The sequence below is a fragment of the Plecotus auritus genome (genome assembly GCF_963455305.1).
Source record: "Plecotus auritus genome assembly, chromosome: 5".
Taxonomy (NCBI): Eukaryota; Metazoa; Chordata; class Mammalia; order Chiroptera; family Vespertilionidae; genus Plecotus; species Plecotus auritus.
In genome coordinates, this window is record NC_137776.1 from 155,158,042 (window position 1) to 155,175,557 (window position 17,516).

At 44.9% G+C, this 17,516-nt stretch overlaps 2 protein-coding genes across 2 annotated transcripts in view; both read right to left on the minus strand.

Annotated features, from left to right (window-relative positions):
• Nucleotides 1–17,516, minus strand: part of KIF24 (kinesin family member 24) — a 63,359-nt gene that overhangs the window by 9,247 nt on the left and 36,596 nt on the right. Inside the window, exon 8 of the mRNA XM_080668224.1 lies at nt 4,573–4,644. Within this exon, the coding sequence (XP_080524350.1) occupies nt 4,573–4,644 (72 nt within the window). The remainder of the gene's footprint in view (nt 1–4,572; nt 4,645–17,516) is intronic.
• On the minus strand, nt 3,581–3,900 carry LOC308249239 (CDC42 small effector protein 1-like; the record flags this gene model as incomplete). Its single annotated transcript, XM_080670195.1, has 1 exon — nt 3,581–3,900. The coding sequence occupies exon 1, from the start codon at nt 3,818–3,820 to the stop codon at nt 3,581–3,583; it is 240 nt and encodes a 79-aa protein (XP_080526321.1). The 5' UTR covers nt 3,821–3,900.

Sequence of the window (17,516 nt, forward strand, 5' to 3'; positions counted from 1 at the left end):
ATAAAAAAAAAGCAAACAAACTATTATAAAAACGAATATTCTTTTCACCTTTAAGATTAAGAAAGACTCATGATACCCTGCCTTCTGAGGGCCTAGGGAAATGGGCTCTTATAAACTGCTAAACTGCCAATGTACTGTATACCATGAACTGGTACAAGCATTTGGGAGAGCAGTTTGGCAATATGTATGAAAATGTAAAAAATGCACACACTGGTTTGGCAAATCGAGAGTTTATAAACAGAACAAACTAGATAACTGTAAACTCAATACAATCATTCAAAATAATTATGTGCTTATGTACACAGAAAGACCTAAAATTATTATAGAAGGGAAAAGGTATGATTCCATTACTCTGCAGGTGGATCTTTTTTATTGTTAATCCTCATAGGAGGAAATTTTTTCCATTGATTTTCACAGAGAGTGGAAGGGAAGGGGATAGACAGAGAAAAATTGATGTGAGAGAGACACATAGATAGGTTGCCTCCCGCATGCACCATGACCGGGCCTGCAACCGAGGTACGTGCCCTTGACCGGAATCGAACCCGCAACCTGTCAGTGTTCTCAGGGCCGATGCTCTAACTACTGAGGAACTGGCTAGGGATACAGGTGGGTCTTCATATACAAGCACAGAAAGATGCATGGGAGGATGTTTACCAAATTCAGCAGTGTCACTGGGAGGTGGGATTTTCTGGTACCTTTCCCATCTTTGTACTTGTATGTACTGTTTGAATTATTATTTTAACTAAATAGGAACACATTTTCTGAGATGAGGACTAATCACCTTCAAGGAGGGTTTCCTAGGTCCCTGGTTGAAATGTTTGGTAAGACACAATCGAATCCTAAATCACCAACTCTGCCTAATAAGTAGCTATGTTATTACAGGGTCTGCTCCAGCCCCTGTGGAGCTGCTAGTCTAGTTGAAACTTCTCCATGAACACAACAATCTTCACCTAAACCACCCTCCACCTAGTCTGCCCTCTGGTGTGCACAGGACTCGGTGAAGAAAGGAACCAGGGGCACCCACACTGTCTTCACAAGACTCCTCCATGGGCCATCTTCTGCAGCAATTACAGATGCTGTCTTATTGGTGTTTTCTGTTAATAAGTCTGAAGCACATTTTTCATGACAGAAAAAAAAAAAAGCAGAAAAAATTACCTATATATAGTTCTATCACTCAGAATAATCAAGTTAACAAATGTACACTTTTTCTGTATAGTTTTTTCTCATTTCATATTTTAAATTATAGATCTTGATCATCTTTCCTATCAGTACAGGTAAAAAAAATCTATCGTTCTTTTTTTTTTGCTTAAACTTGTTATTTGAAAAGTATATTTAGAAGTCCAACACATTTTCAATATAAATTATGACTCTCAAACCCATTCCCATCACTGTAAATATTGTTAAAGTGATGGTAGCACACACATAAGAGAAGGTAGCTCAAAGAGAGAGAGCCAAAGAAAAGATTGTGTCCAAAGAACTGGCATAAGAATAAGGCTAAAGATCAGGGTGACCAGATTCCAGGAGCCCCCATCTTTCTACCCTGTCCTGTCAACCCTTTAGATCTAGTAAAACCCTCATGCTATTTTGGGCAACAAGATGAACTACTTTCAGAGCAACTAGCTTGACTGGAACAGAGTACATTTGGAATGTTATCTCTACGAGCAATCTTTGACCTTGGAAAACTTTAGGAAATACACTGAAACTTGAAAAAATTAGAACCTCAGTCACTGTAGGTGGGGGCAAACTTCAAGATGGTGAAATCAGCAGAGTGGATCCTCATTCCCACATTCCTGATCCCCCACTACCACTACCACCATGCTTCCTGTTACTGAGCTACTGAGAGACCCCTGCGTTCTGGACACAGCAGGCAGGAGCTCATCTGTCCTGTTCTGCCTTCCTAGTCTCCCTGCAAGGAAGGGGGCAGAACAAAACACACCTGAGAAAACTGAAAGTGCCTGAAGACCCTGCTCCTCCATTACTTTCCCACCTAAAACAGACTCTTCGGCCAGGTGGAGAGTTCTTCAGACAAAACTCCCTGAGTCTTGTTTGTGTCTGGTTCCAGGACTAGGGCACAGAAATAAAGCTTCAAGTTCGTGGAGAACAGCGCTGGGGTGTCTATGGCTCTACTGCTTTTCTCTCACTCCCTTCCCCCATCCCACCACTGCAGGAACCCCTCCTCCACTGAGCAAGAAGGGAGAAGCATGTCCATCACAAGCAACCCATGCAGGCACAAGCAACACAATGAATAAAAAATTGTTTGGAGATTATTAAGCCTACTTTACAGGGTGTCTAGTTCATCAAGGCTCAGGCTTAGGATGAATAATGGGATGGGGGTGTGGCAGGGGATAAAAATCACTCAAGAGAAAAATAAGTTGATTCTAGAGCACTGGCTCTCAGCTTGGGGTGCTTTTGCCCCCTGGGAGGCACTTGGCAATGTCTGGAGACATTTCTGGTTGTGATAACTAGGGTGGGCCAGGGACACTGCTAAACATCCTATAATGCACAGGACAGTCCCCCAGTACTAAGAATTATCCAGCCCAAAATGTCAAGTGTCCAGACTGAGAAACCTTGCTGTCTCCCTGCTCCCAGGTTGTGAGGACTGTAAGATTCCAAAACTCCCAGATGATTGTTTTCAACCAATTTACCTCCCCACCTTCCATCCTCCATGGTCAGGAAGGAAGTCCACCTGAGACATAACTCCTAGTTTCCCTGCAACCTGGATTTCTCTCCAGCTCCCTCTTCCTCCTCTCACCTGGGCCAGCAGGGAGGTTGGCAGAGGGCAGGCCAGGTCCCTAAGACCTAACTGGAATGTCATCAGGTTAAGATCTATCTCTTAAGTCTTATTCAATGGGAAACAATAAGGTTTCTAAGAGGAATGAGGATAAGGACGGAGGTAGTAGCAGGGTGGGGGTAATTAAGAAAATGAATCTTAAATTTACTTTTTAATTAATTTTTAAAAAGGAAAGATACTGGGGAGCTAGCAATGCTATAGAAACAGGGTTAGAGGCCTAACTAAAGAAAGACGCTGGTATTGGCAGAGAGATATTGAAGAGCTGTGAGCTTAAGGTCTGAGATTTAAAGAGAGTAGACTAGGCAGTGGTCACCCTCCCAGGCCCTGCTTGAGGTCTGCTTCAGTTCATTCCAGAAGGAAGAAGGGCAGAGAGGTAGGGAGCTTCTTAGCAAAGCCAGCTTCAGCGTGGTAACCTCACCCACCTGCCATTTAAGGAGTTCCAGGTTAATAGTTTAAAAACAGGTGGCACCAAGACTGTCATTCAGGAGAAGGGAACTCATTCCTGGTTTCCAGAAACTCCTATTTCAGATCTGAGAGTGTCCAGAGCTTCCACTGAGCTCCTCTGGCCAACCAGTAGTTACTTGGTCAGTCCTGCTGCCGTGACCCCATCTCCAGGAGGGGCTAGAGCCAGAGGAAGTAGAGGGAGTCCAGCCCCCAAGCCTTTTGAGGCACTATCAGGCCGATAAGGAAAAAAGGGGCCTTGAGGACACTGGTTCTCGGAGGATCTGGTGGAGGCAGCATCTCTTATGGGCTGGGCACAGAGTGGAAGCAAAAACATTCCTGTCAGAGCTACAAGCCCCTAGAATTGCTCCATGGCCTGTCTCGGTTTCCCTTAGATCTCATCTGCTCCTGAACAGCACCTGTGATGGCAAGTCCATCTCCAGCCCCCATCTCCTCAGAGCCAATGTGAGTCAGGTGGACAAAATTCATTGGTTCCCCAATCATGGTCCGATCGATCCGTCTCCTCTTCTTCTTCGGCTGGGGTTTCTCTACCACACAGCAGCCCAGTTTGTGCCAAAATTCACTCATGTTCCCTGATGGTTCCAGTTTCACTCTGCTGCCCGAGGCCGCAGAGGGCTCTTGCTCTGGTGCCTTGACCGCCCACTCCTCACTCCCTGTAGGTGTCACAACCACCTGGGTTCACTCAGCAAGATGGGGCTAGAGAAAGGAGAGTCCTCGGAACCTTAGCTGGGCAGTAAAGGCCAGTGTCTCAGACCCTGAGAAACCAGCAGGGCCAGGGAGTGAGGTGGGCAGGCAGGCACACGGTTCCCTTCCTCAGGCTTGGAACCCTGCTCTGCTCCGGCATCGAGGCGCCCGGCTAGAGCTTGTTGGGGGGCTCCCGCTCGGTGCCCGCCAGTGTGGGGTCCCCGGACTCGCTCCTCGGTGCGGTGGGAAGCCGAGGACGGGCCGGCCTATCATTCTTTTTAACTGCAGCCATTAGTTTTTGTATTGAAAGATTGGTCTAAGAAGTCTTACAGCTAAGAAAGTACCCCTAAGTACTTAGAAATAAGCAGAAAGCTGATGGATGATGGCCAGAAGAGCTTTGCTGCCCCCATGGGAGCCTGGCTACCTCGTACCCCAAGTTTCTATGCCTGAGTATGCTCCTCTCTCCTCCTATACATGAGAACTCCTGGAAGGAACATGACTCCTCCTCTCTCCCCACCCCCTGCCATGCTTAGCATCATGCCTTACTGGCAGTGGATGCTCTGCTGAATGAACAGATGAATGGAAGAAGGAACAATGAGAATCAGAACAAACTCAAAACTCACATTTAACATTACCTGAGTTAATTTGCTTTGCCGGAAGGGAGTATGGGTGTGTTCCTGATCCAGTGCTCGGATACATTCCTTCAGCTGCAAACAAGAAGCACATCAACTATCATATGCAATGAGAGAGTAACAGATCAGATTTTTCTTATATTCAAAAGAGAGTCAGTTCTCCAAAAAAAGTCAAATGTCCTGGTTGTTTCCTGTTCAACAAGAAAAATCAAGCTAGACTGGGAAACATTATGCTGGCTGTGCCTAGGTAAGGGCCCCCAACTTAAAAGCAGTAAATAGCCCTGACAGTATGGAACGGACAAACCCACAGACCTTCTCACAGGTCCTGAGTCTAAGCTTATATAGTGGCAGCTTGCCTTTCTCTCCCCACACTCCTCCCAACTGCAGAAGCATTTAGAGAAAATATCTCATTGTTCCTTCTTCCATTCACACATACACACCTATAATTGTAGCCTCAAGTGTAGATTAAAATATAAGTTGTCTGAATGGGACAGGAAAAATTCTGGAGTCAGAGCTTGAAAGGAACTGATAATACCTAGGTCCACCTCCTCATTTAAAAAAAGCAGGGACTGTGGCCTAAAGGTAAGAGGAAGTCACTTGCTCCTGGGACTAGCCCATCAGAGAAGTGCTCACAGGACATCACTAGTGCCAGCAGAGACCTGGATATACAGACCTCCAGGGGCAACAGATAGAGCAAGGGTGGGGAACAAGATAAGGGAGGAGAGATCTATTTCTGATCATGCATCAACGCTAAAAGGCAGTAAATGAAAAGGAAGGAAGGAAAGAGAATGGAAGGAATCCCTTGGAAGTGCCAGTGCTGGGAGTTCACCAAGAACAGGTAAGTAGCTTTGCTGTGGCTGTTCTTGGTTGCAACCATAGATGCCTGCAGCTAACCCCTCTCTATCAAAGAAGCTGCAGGGTATAAGAAAGTATAAGGGAGTTTCAATGTCCTCTTTTGTTGCAAATCAATTCAATATCCCCAAACTTTAGCACTGGGAAGAATCTTCAGAATGGACGAACAGATAACCAAACCATGCCCCTGAGTTCCATCTGCCCCTTAAATACTCAAGTCTAAGTGTGGCCACCAAGCCCTATGAGTCTTTGGGAAATGGAAAGTAGATTTTACTAAACACTAAGACTATCCAAGGAAAATAAGAAAGAAAAAAGGGGCACCTTTGTGCATCTCACAGAATACAAGTTTTTTATCCTATTCTAAATGGCTTGTTCCCAGGCTCCTTTACATGCTATTGCCCATGTGAGATAGGCATAGTCAAGCCCCAAAGGGTTGTATGATTTCATAGATATTCCTTCCCAATTTCATAGTTGATTCTTGGACCATAGTTCAAAAAAATTTTTAAATTGATTTTTAGAGAGAGAGGGAGAGGGATAGAAAGAAACAAACATCAAGGAGAGAGGATCATTATCCATCAGCTACCTCCTGCACGCTCCCTACTGGGGAGCAAGCCCACAAACTGGGCATGTGCCCTGACCAGGAATCGAATCAGGGACCTCTTGGTTCCTGTGTCAATGCTCATCCACTGAGCCACACTGGCTGGGTTGGACCATAGTTTTATTTTCTAAAATATATTTTATTGATTTTTTACAGAGAGGAAGGGAAAGGAATAGAGAGTTAGAAACATCGATAAGAGAGAAACATCGATCAGCTGCCTCCTGCACACTCCCCACTGGGGATGTGCCCGCAACCAAGGTACATGCCCTTGACCGGAATCGAACCTGGGACCCCTCAGTCCGCAGGCCGATGCTCTATCCACTGAGCCAAACCAGCTAGGGCTGGACCATAGTTTTAAATATGAGAATCACAGATTTCTAGCTAGAGACTGTGGATCTTTGGCTAATTTACTTAATCCATCTGAGTCTCAGAATCCTGAACTATAAAGTGGGGATAAGAGAACTTGCTTAACTTCACAGAGTTGTGAAGACTAAACTGACTAGCATATAGTAAGTGCTTAAAATATATTGGTTCTGGGATAATTTGAGCAAGAAAATAAATAATGATAGAAATGGATTATAATCTAGCAATAAAAATCTATTTGCTGTTATAAGTAATCTATCTACACTAATAAAAGAGAAACATGCAAATTAACCCAACCAAGCTGGCAGCCTCGGAGCTGGAGTGAGCAGGAGGCTTGGGTTGCCCCTGGTGATGGAGGAAGCCAAGCTTCCTGGCCGGCCCTGGCCTCCACTCAAGGCTACAAAGTTTCAATTATAGAAGATAAATAAATCCTAGATACTTGCTTCCAGCCATCCCTGGCCTCCACTCAAGGAGGCACTGAAAACAAAAAAAAAGGAAAAAGAAAAAGAAAAAAAGGAGGGGCTGGGACTTGGGTCGCCGGGGATGATCAGGCCAGGATGGGACAGCAGGGGCCATTGGGGGTAAGCAGACCAGCAAGGGGGCCAGTTGGGGGTGAGCAGGCCGTCAGTGGGGGTCAGTTGGAGGTGATCAGCACAGCGGGGGGGGGGGGCAGTTTCAAGTGAGCAGGCCAGCAGGGGGGCAGTCGGGGGCGAGCAGGCCAGTGGGGAGGGGAGGTGGGGGTGAGCAGGCCAGCAGGCAGAGTGGTTAGGGGCAATCAGGCAGGCAGGCAGGCAGGCAGACAGGTGAGCGGCTGGAATCAGCAGTCCCAGATTTTGAGAGGGATGTCCGACTGCCGGTTTAGGCACGATCCCTGTAAACCAGCAGTAGGACATCCTTTGAGGGGTCCCAGATTGTAGAGGGTGCAGGCCGGGCTGAGGAACACACCCCCGCCCCGTGCACGAATTTCATACACCGGGCCACTAGTATATCCTATCTAATAAAAGAGTAATATGCAGATTGACCATCACTCCAACACACAAGATGGCTGCCCCCATGTGGTCAAAGATGGCTGCCCCCATGTGTAACAAGATGGCTGCCACAAGATGGCCAGCAGGGGAGGGCAGTTGGGAAGGGACCAGGCCTGCAAGGGAGGGCAGTTTGGGGGGACCCAGGCCTGCAGGGGATGGCAATTGGGTGGGGGGACCAGACCAGCAGGGGAGAGCAGTTAGGGGCGATGAGGCTGGCAGGGGAGGGCAGTTAGGGGTGACTGGGTCAGCAGGGGAGGGCAGTTGCGGGGGACCAGGCCTGCAGGGGAGGGCAGTAGGGGGTGATCAGGCTGGCAGGGGAGGGCAGTTAGGGGCAATCGGGCTGGCAGGGGAGCAGTTAGGCATCAATCAGGCTGGCAGGGGAGTGGTTAGGGGGTGATCAGGCTGGCAGGCAGAAGCTTAGGGACAATCAGGAAGGCAGGCAGGCGAGCAGTTGGGAGCCAGCAGTCCTGGATTGTGAGAGGGATGTCCGACTGCCCATTTAGGCCCGATCCTACCGGGATTGGGCCTAAACGGGCAGTCGGACATCCCTCAAGAAGTCCCAGATTGGAGAGGGTGCAGGCTGGGCTGAGGGACACACACCCCTGTACACGAATTTCATGCACTGGGCCTCTAGTATATATATAAAAGGCTAATAGGCTAAGTGTCTGACTGTCTGACTAGTCGCTTTGATGCACACTTACCACCAGGGGGCAGATGCTCAACGCAGGAGCTGCTGTGATGCGCACTGACCATTTACAGAGAAACAGCACTGCGAACCTGGTGCCCACAAAGCAACACTCGGCTTCCCCCAAGTGGGACACAGGCCCCACCACCACCAGGGAGCAACACACCACCAAACTGCAGCTGACGCTGAGACCCCATGGTGCAAAATGTGGCCCACAGCCCAGCCTAGCCCAAAAACGGTGTCTGTGGGTGCTGGATAATGACATCATGTAGCAATGCCCAGCTTCCTCTCCCTAGCGACTAGCCTTCTTGGAGTTTCTTCACAGAAGTCCTTCCTGTAGTAGGTAGATAGGAGACTCGGTGGAATCCTATTTTCTTTTCATTAGCCAGAAAATGGAGATTTAGAAAGCTTAGAAACTTGACCCGACTGAAAAGAAGAAATGGTGGACCTTGAAAATGACTTCAGGTTTTCTCACTGCGCAGAATATAGTCAAACATTGCTGCAGTTAAATATTTTACCCTTTGTTCTCCCTGCATGATCTATAATAATAATCTGTTTCATGTTGATATTTATTGCTGTGTTGCTGACAATTACCTGAAAGAGAAGTTGGGGTGCTTCACTGGGTTGGAAAAAGTTTAGCTAAATCATAAAGCAGGTCTAATTAAGCAAGTTTATTCTATATCTATAAAAGGCTAAGTTGACTTGCGCATGCGTGATACATATAAAGTTCTCGCTGGTGCCAATCACACACGTGTGTTTCAATTTGTGAATGTTGATCGTGAAATAGGTTGACATTTCTATTATAGCGAAAGGGCAAATAGCAATTTTAAAAATATTTCTTCTATTACAGAGAAGGGGCAAATAGTGATATTAAAATATTTCTTCTAATTCATTTCCTTTCAATGTGCACAAATTCATGCACCAGGCCACTAGTATAATAAATAAATAAATAAATTAGAAAGAACAGCTCTTTTTTACAGCAAGTCCAACTAATGAATGTAGAAAGAATATTGGGAACAAAGAATCCCATCAGGTAAACACCACAGTAAATGGATGTTAAAATTGGGTAGCAAAAGTGTGCTGTAAATAGGATATTAGCATAACTCCAAAATATCTTCCCATAATATTAATTACAAAGGGAAAATTATACCCTTACAGTGGAAAAACCCAGCCCAAACCACTTTAATTAGGATATCAAGGTTAACATCACCAGTAATAAGACGTAGTGACTTCACACACCATGTAATATGATACACTTTCATTACCTAAATCTAATCATGAGAAAACATCAGACAAACCCAAATTCAGAGACATTCTGCAAAACAGCTGCTTAGCATTATACAACGGTTTAAGGCCATGAATGACAAAAACTGAGGAACCTACAGAAATATGACAACTAAATGTATTAGATATAGGATGCTGGACCGGAAAAAGAACATTAGTGGGACTAGTGGTGAAATTAAAACAAGGTCTGTATATTAGTTAATAGTATTACACCAATGTTAGTTTCCTGATTTAGGATCATTTTACTATGTTATGTAAGATGCTAACACTAGGGAAGCTGGGTGAAGGAATGTTATGTATTTATTTTTGCAACTTTTTCTGTAAATCTAAAATTATTCTTTCTCTCACCTCTCATAGCCTCCCAATTTATTCCTTATGTGGTCTGGAAATAATGTGCCTAGCTGGAGACTTCAGTCCTGATCAAAAGGACTTAAACAATGGGGCATAGACAACACTATTATAGCTGGAAAAAGTAACAAAGTTCTCTATAAAATGCTATGGAGTGAGCTCCAGGATACTGTTAACTGAAAAAAGCAAAGTGCAGAACAGTGTTTACAGTATGCTACCATTTTTTTTTCTGAGAAAAAGGGGTGAATACAAATATATATATAAATAATTATAAAAAAAGAGGAAAATAAGAGCTGAGGGGACAGGGGTGGACACTAGACTTCTCTGGATGCAGCTTGTTTTACAATTTTTACTTTAAGTGACTATGAAACTGATAAGTTTAAACACATAGAGAAGAATTATTCCAAGTGACTTCCCAACACAATATTATGATTATATATCCCCAGTGGGATACAAACTAAGGATGAAAAGGAAACTGCAAAGAAGTCTTAATCTGAATTCAATAATCACATTATGAGTAATAATGGCATTATTTTGAAATACATATATATTGAAGTAGAACAAATACACTAAGTAATGTTTTAGAATTTAATAATTCTAGCATAATAGAAAAAGTAAAGAAATATAAATTCAAAACATTAAAGCGAAAACTCTATAATCTTTTTTATTGCTACTTATCCTCGATAGTCTTTTATTTAACTTTTTTCCAAGTGAAATTTACATTCAATATTACTTTATACTTGTTTCATGTATACAGCATAATAGACAATCATCTACTTTACAAAGTGTTCTCCTTGATATTTCCAATACCCACCTGGCACCATACATAGTTATTACAATATTATTGACTATATTCCCTATGCTGTACTTTATATCCCTCTGAATATTTTTAAACTACCAATTTGTACTTCTTAATCCCTTCACCTTTTTCACTCAGTCCTCCCTGCTGGCAACCATCAGTCTGTTTTCTGTATCTATGAGTCTGTTTCAATTTTGCTTGTTTTGCTTAGCATAATATCCTCTAGATTCGTCCAGGCTGTCACAAATGGTAAGATTTTATCCTTTTTTATGGCTGAGTAATATTCCATTATATATATATGCAGCATGACCTTTTTTAAACACTCACCTATGGATGGACACTTGGGGTTGCTTCCATATCTTAGCTATGTTATAAATAATGTTATAATGAACATAGGGGTGTATATATTCTTTCAAATTAGTGTTTTTGGGAGCCCTATAATCCCTGATACATTTTTCTCTTTCAAAAAGATTATCTCTTAGCTGTGTCCATCTTTTTAAAAAGATCTAGAAGCAAGTACTAACCCAATGGTAGTAATCACCCCTAAATAGTCTCTAAAAACCATTTTCCTCTAAAACACTGGGCTTGATGAATAAATGGCTGATTCAAACCTGGGGAAGGAAATGTACAAGATGAACTTAGAACAGAAAGCCAAGAAGCTATCTGGGACTAGTAGGGTTGGGTCAAAGAAACACAGGAATATACTTGAAAAGGCTCCCACTAGCCAAAGATACACAATTTAAGCAGCAAAAGAATAATGATTATGATGAGTTTATCTGTATATTTAAAACTCTAATATGCAAATAGACCATAAGGCAGAACAACCAACTGAACAACCGGTTGCTATGATGTGTGCTGACGACCAGGGGATACGCATGGAACATGGTGGGCATCGGCAGTGGGTGGCAGAGTGTGGAACATGGTGGGCTTCGGCCAAGGCGGGATGGTTGAGCAGGTGAGCAGGGGCACCAGACCAAGGTGGGGTGCCGGTTGCTATCATAGGGGTGAGCTTCTGGTGGTTACTGAAAATTCTTTGCTCCCGCACACCGTGGTCCGCACGCACCTACTGCTGGCGCCGAAGCCACTGCTAGCACCTGCTGCTGGCCCTGATCGCCCCTCATGGCTTCTCCACCTCCCCCTGCTCTTGAGGGGTGATCAGGGCCGACAGCCACCTCTCGCACCCACTGCCAGCGACAGCCCTGCTCACACCCGCTGCTGGTGCCAGAGCCACCGCTTGCACCCACTGCTGGCACTGGCCCCACTCACACCTGCTGCCGGCACCCGGCACCAGTCTCGATTGCTTGGCGCCATCAGTGGAGGCGAGCAGCGGCTACCAGCCCCGACCACCCCTAAGGGCTTCTCTACCTCCCCCTGCTCTTGAGGGTCAATTGGGGCAGCAGCCGCCACTTGTACCCGCTGATGGCACCGGCCCCAATTGCTCTGTGCCGTCAGCGGGTGCGAGAGAGGCTGGTGCCATCAGCGCATGGGAGCAGCGGCAGCAGGAGCAGGACTGCTGGCAGAGAGGGCACTGGGGGCCGCAGCGGGAAGGGCTGGGCAGGGGCGCAGAGGATGGGCTGACACCCACCCCTGTGCCCACAGCAGCCTTTGAAGGTGCATGAATTTGTGCATTGGGCCCCTGGTAGTAATACAAAAACCAACAAAAAAGTAAACAAAAACAAACTCATTGGTCATGTTTAGGTTACCAGGATACCAACTCATTCTGAAAACTGGTGAGTAAAGGCAAAAAACCTAGCATTTATCTTGCCTCCACTGTATGAACTATATTTCAGGATAATCAGATAGCTGAGAAAAAGTTCTTTCCAGCTAATAAATACAGAAAGAATACTAGAATTAGAATATCACCATTTTGTAATCCCTAATGAAACAATGGATATAAGTGACGCACATCAATGGCTCTAAAACCATTAGGTTAAAAAGGCTGATGGTAAACTTTATAATGAAGGAATTAGGCTGACAATACTTGAATCTTTCTTAATTCTTAAAATCACAAAAAGAAACAACCATTCTGTACCTCCTGATGTGTTCCTATATAGGAAGTCTAAGAATGACCCATGAATTATTCCTGCCAAAAAAATATAAAACCTAAATCTGATCAGTCCTCTAGATCAGCACTTTCACAAGAGAAATATGTGAGCTACAAATATAAACCATATGTTATTTTAAATTCCTAATATCCACATTAATACATTTTTTTAAAAAAATATATTTTATTGATTTTTTACAGAGAGGAAGGGAGAGGGACAGAGAGCCAGAAACATCGATGAGAGAGAAACATCCATCAGCTGCCTCCCGCACACCTCCCACTGGGGATGCGCCCGCAACCAAGGTACATGCCCTTGACCGGAATCGAACCCGGGACCCCTCAGTCCGCAGGCTGACGCTCCATCCACTGAGCCAAACCGGTTTCGGCCACATTAATACATATTAATTATAATATTAAATACATAATTTAATTACGTTTTAATCTAATTCATCCAAAAATATTGTTTCAACATGTAATCAACATGGAAAAAATAGTTATTTTATATGCTTGAAAATCCAGTGTGTATTTTACACTAAGAGTACATCTCAATTCAGACTCACTACATTTCAAGTGCTTAATGGCACATGTAACTTAGTGGCTACCATACTGAACAGCACAAATATAGATCTTAACCACTTTATGGAAACGATAAAGGATATAGTATTATGTTACACATCAACATGGACATGCAGTCAGCCTAATACAGACTGCAGGAAATCTTATAGGATAATGACCCAGTTTTCTTAAATGAATACATTAATATAAGGAGATAGAGAGAACTGATAATGAAATAAAAGAGACATATCAACCAAAGTATCTTGTTTGCATATTGATTTGAACAAACCAATTATAAAAAGACATTTATGGGGGAGAAACCAAGATGGTAGCATAGGTAACTACCTAAACTGCTGCCTCGCACAACAATTTCAAAACTACAACTAAAAGACAAAACGGACATCATCCAGAGCCACAGGAAGGCTGGCTGAGTGGAAATTCTACAACTAGAAGGAAAGAGAAAAGCACACTGAGACTCAGAGGAGCTGCAGGAGGCAGAGGTACCGAGGTGTTCGCATGGAGAGGGCAGGCAACTGAGTGTGTGGCTGGCTTTCTCAAGCGGGAGGGAGACAAAAGCTCCTGACTGCGCTGAACTCCAGTTCCGGGCAAGACGCTGGGGACCCAGACTCATTCGGGGAGAAACTGGACTATCTGGCAGCGGGTGAAACTCGAGGACGGCTTTCTCTCAGAGGTGCTTGCAGCGATTACCACGGGACACTGAGACACAGGGGCCTCATAGGGCAGGGCTGACGGGAAAACAATGCTGTCTGCTCCACCCTGAGACTCTGCCCCATCCAAGCTGAGCACAGAGGCTTTTGCAAGTCTTGTCTCATAAGGGTGTCTCCAGCACAGAAGTTCTCCCAGCGTAGACACAGCTGATCCTCACAGCCAATTGACCTGGAGGTCAATTCCTCCCAGTGAGACCAACAATTATGTCTTAACTACAAGACTGTGCACACAGCCCACAAAGGGATGCACCAAGAGTGTACACCTCAGGTAACTGGGGAGGCTGAGCCACTGGGCCCTATAGGACACCTAGCACACAAAGCCACTCTATCAACTCAGGGAAGCAGCCAAAATGCGGAGACAAAGAAACAGGTCACAAATGAAAGAAATGGAGGAAAGCAAATGACTGGATATAGAGTTCAAAACCACGGTTATAAGGTTTTTCAAGAATTATCTAGAAAAGACCGATAAATTTAGCGAGACCCTCGAGGATATGAAAAAGGACCAACTAGAAATTAAACATACACTGACTGAAATAAAAAATATTATACAGAGATCTAACAGCAGACTAGAGGACCGCAAGAATCAAGTCAAAGATTTGAAATACAAAGAAGCAAAAAACACTCAACCTGAAAAGCATAAAGAATCCAAAAATATGAAGATAGTGTAAGGAGCCTCTGGGACAACTTCAAGCATACCAACATCTGAATTATGGGGGTGCCAGGAGAAGAGAGAGAGCAAGATATTGAAAACCTATTTGAAGAAATAATGACCAAAAACTTCCCCCACCTGGTGAAAGAAATAGACATACAACTCCAGGAAGCGCACAGAACCCCAAACAAAAGGAATCCAAAGAGGACCACACCAAGACACATCATAATTAAAATGCCAAGAGCAAAAGACAAAGAGAGAATCTTAAAAGCAGCAAGAGAAAAACAGTTAATTACCTACAAGGGAGCACCCATATGATTGTCAGCTGATTTCTCAACAGAAACTATGCAGGCCAGATGGGAGTGGCAAGAAATATTCAAAGTGATGAACAGCAAGAACCTAGAACCAAGATTACTCTACCCAGCAAAGCTATCATTCAGAATTGAAGGGAAGATAAAGAGCTTCACAGATAAGAAAAAGCTAAAGGAGTTCATCACCACCAAACCAGTATTATATGAAATGCTGAAAGGTATTCTTTAAGAAGAGGAAGAAGAAGAAAAAGGTAAAGATAAAAATTATGAACAACAAATACATGTCTATCAACAAGTTAATCTAAAAATCAAGTGAATAAAAAAATCTGATGAACAGAATAAACTGGTGAATATAATAGAATCAGGGGCATAGAAAGGGAGTGGACTGACAATTCTCGGGGGGAAAGGGGTGTGGGGGGTGCGGAAAGAGACTGGACAAAAATCGTACACCTATGGATGAGGACAGTGGGGGGGATAAGGGCAGAGGGTGGGGTGGGAACCAGGTGGAGGGGAGCTATGGGGAAAAAAAGAGGAACAATTGTAATAATCTGAACAATAAAGATTTACTAAATTAAAAAATGTTAAAAAAGACATTTATGGGATAACCGGAGAAACTATACTACTTAATGGATAATTGATAACATTAAATAATTATTTCTCTAGGTATGCTACTGGTATAATTATATTAAAAACTAGAGGCCCGGTGCACGAAATTCGTCACGGGGAGGGGGGGGGAGTGTCCCTCAGCCCAGCCTGCACCCTCTCCAATCTGGGACCCCTCGAGGGATATCCGACTGCCCTCTCACAATCCAGAAATGCTGGCTCCCAATTGCTCGCCTGCCTGCCTTCCTGATTGCCCCTAACCACTTCTGCCTACCAGCCTGATCACCCTCTAACCACTCCCCTGCCAGCCTGATTGCCCCTAACTGCCCTCCCCTGCCAGCCCAATTGCCCCTAACTGCCCTCCCCTGCCAGCACGATTGCCCCTAACTGCCCTCCCCTGCAGGCCTGGTCACCCCTAACTGCCCTCCCCTGCAGGCCTGGTCACCCCTAACTGCCCTCCCCTGCAGGCCTGGGTCCCCCCCAACTGCCCTTCCCTGCAGGCCTGGTCACCCCCAACTTCCCTCCTCTGCTGGCCTGGTCACCCCTAACTGCCCTCCCCTGCAGGCTTGATTGCCCCCAACTGCCCTCCCTTGCAGGCCTGGTCCCTCCCAACTTTCCTCCCCTGCTGGCCATCTTGTGGTGTCCACATGGGGGCAGGACCTTTGACCACATGGGGGCAGCCATCTTGTGTGGAGTGATGGTCAATCTGCATATTACTCTTTTATTAGATAGATGTCTGGTGTACGGGTGGGGTCCAGCTGGTTTGCCCTGAAGGGTGTCCCGGATCAGGGTGGGGGTTCCCTTGGGGCGTGGGGCGGGCTGGGCGAGGGGCCTGTGAAGGTTTGCAGGCCAGCCACACCCCCTGGCGACCCAAGTGTAGGCCCTGGTTTCTGGGATATATTTATCTTCTACAATTGAAACTTTGTAGTCTAGAGTGGAGCCAAGCCTTCTGCTCACTCCGTGGTGGCAGCCATTTCTGTTGGGATTTATTTATCTTCTTTTTTTTTTTTTTTTTTTTTTAATATATTTTATTGATTTTTTACAGAGAGGAAGGGAGAGAAGGATAGAGAGTTAGAAACATCGATGAGAGAGAAACATCGATCAGCCGCCTCCTGCACACCCCCCACTGGGGATGTGCCCGCAACCAAGGTACACGCCCTTGACCGGAATCGAACCCGGGACCCTCCAGTCCGCAGGCCGACGCTCTATCCACTGAGCCAAACCGGTTTCGGCTATTTATCTTCTATAATTGAAACTTTGTAGCCTTAAGCAGAGGCCAAAGCAAGCCAGGGCTGCAGAAGCTTGGCTTCCTCCATCGCTGGGGGCCCTAGCCTCCTGCTCTCTCCAGCTCCGTGGCTGCCGCCATTTTTGTTGGGATTTATTTATCTTCTATAATTGAAACTTTGTAGCCTGGAGTGGAGGTCTGGGCGGCAAAGGCAGGCAGAAAGCTTGGCTTCCTCCATTGCTGGGGAAACCCAAGCCTCCCTCCTGCTCTCTGTGGCTGCAGCCATCTTGGTTGGATTTGCATATTCACCCCTGATTGGCTTGTGGGCGTGGCTTATGGGTGTAGTGGAGGTACGGTCAATTTGCATATTACTCTTTTATTAGATAGGATATTATCTCATAATACAATATTTGTGGAAAAATAACATGATGACAGGACTTGCTTTAAAATAATTCAACTAGAGGAAGGGAAAGTATTGGGTAGATTTTTCACATGTTGAAGCTGGGTGACAAGTATTCGGGAGATCATTATACTATTCTAGTTTTGTATGTTTGCAAAATTAATGCAATTTTAAAACTTGATGAGAGGGAGAAAGCTTACCTAAGTTAACCATTCAGTAATTTTAGAAATACTTCCCTATTCCTCATTGGCAGGGAGTGACCAGAGGAAGAGAAGACAAAGAGAGTAGGGAAGAGTTGCCTAGAATTGCTGAGAATCTGACTGGGCAGCCTCCATCTCCATTCCTGGAATTCATTGCCAGATAAAAGCATACCCTTGCTCTGTTGATTCCATCCCACCCTTACCCACTCTGGCTGCATGTAAAGAGTGGAAAAATCTCTCAAGAAGGATTTTTAGATGAAAGCTTTAGAACAACT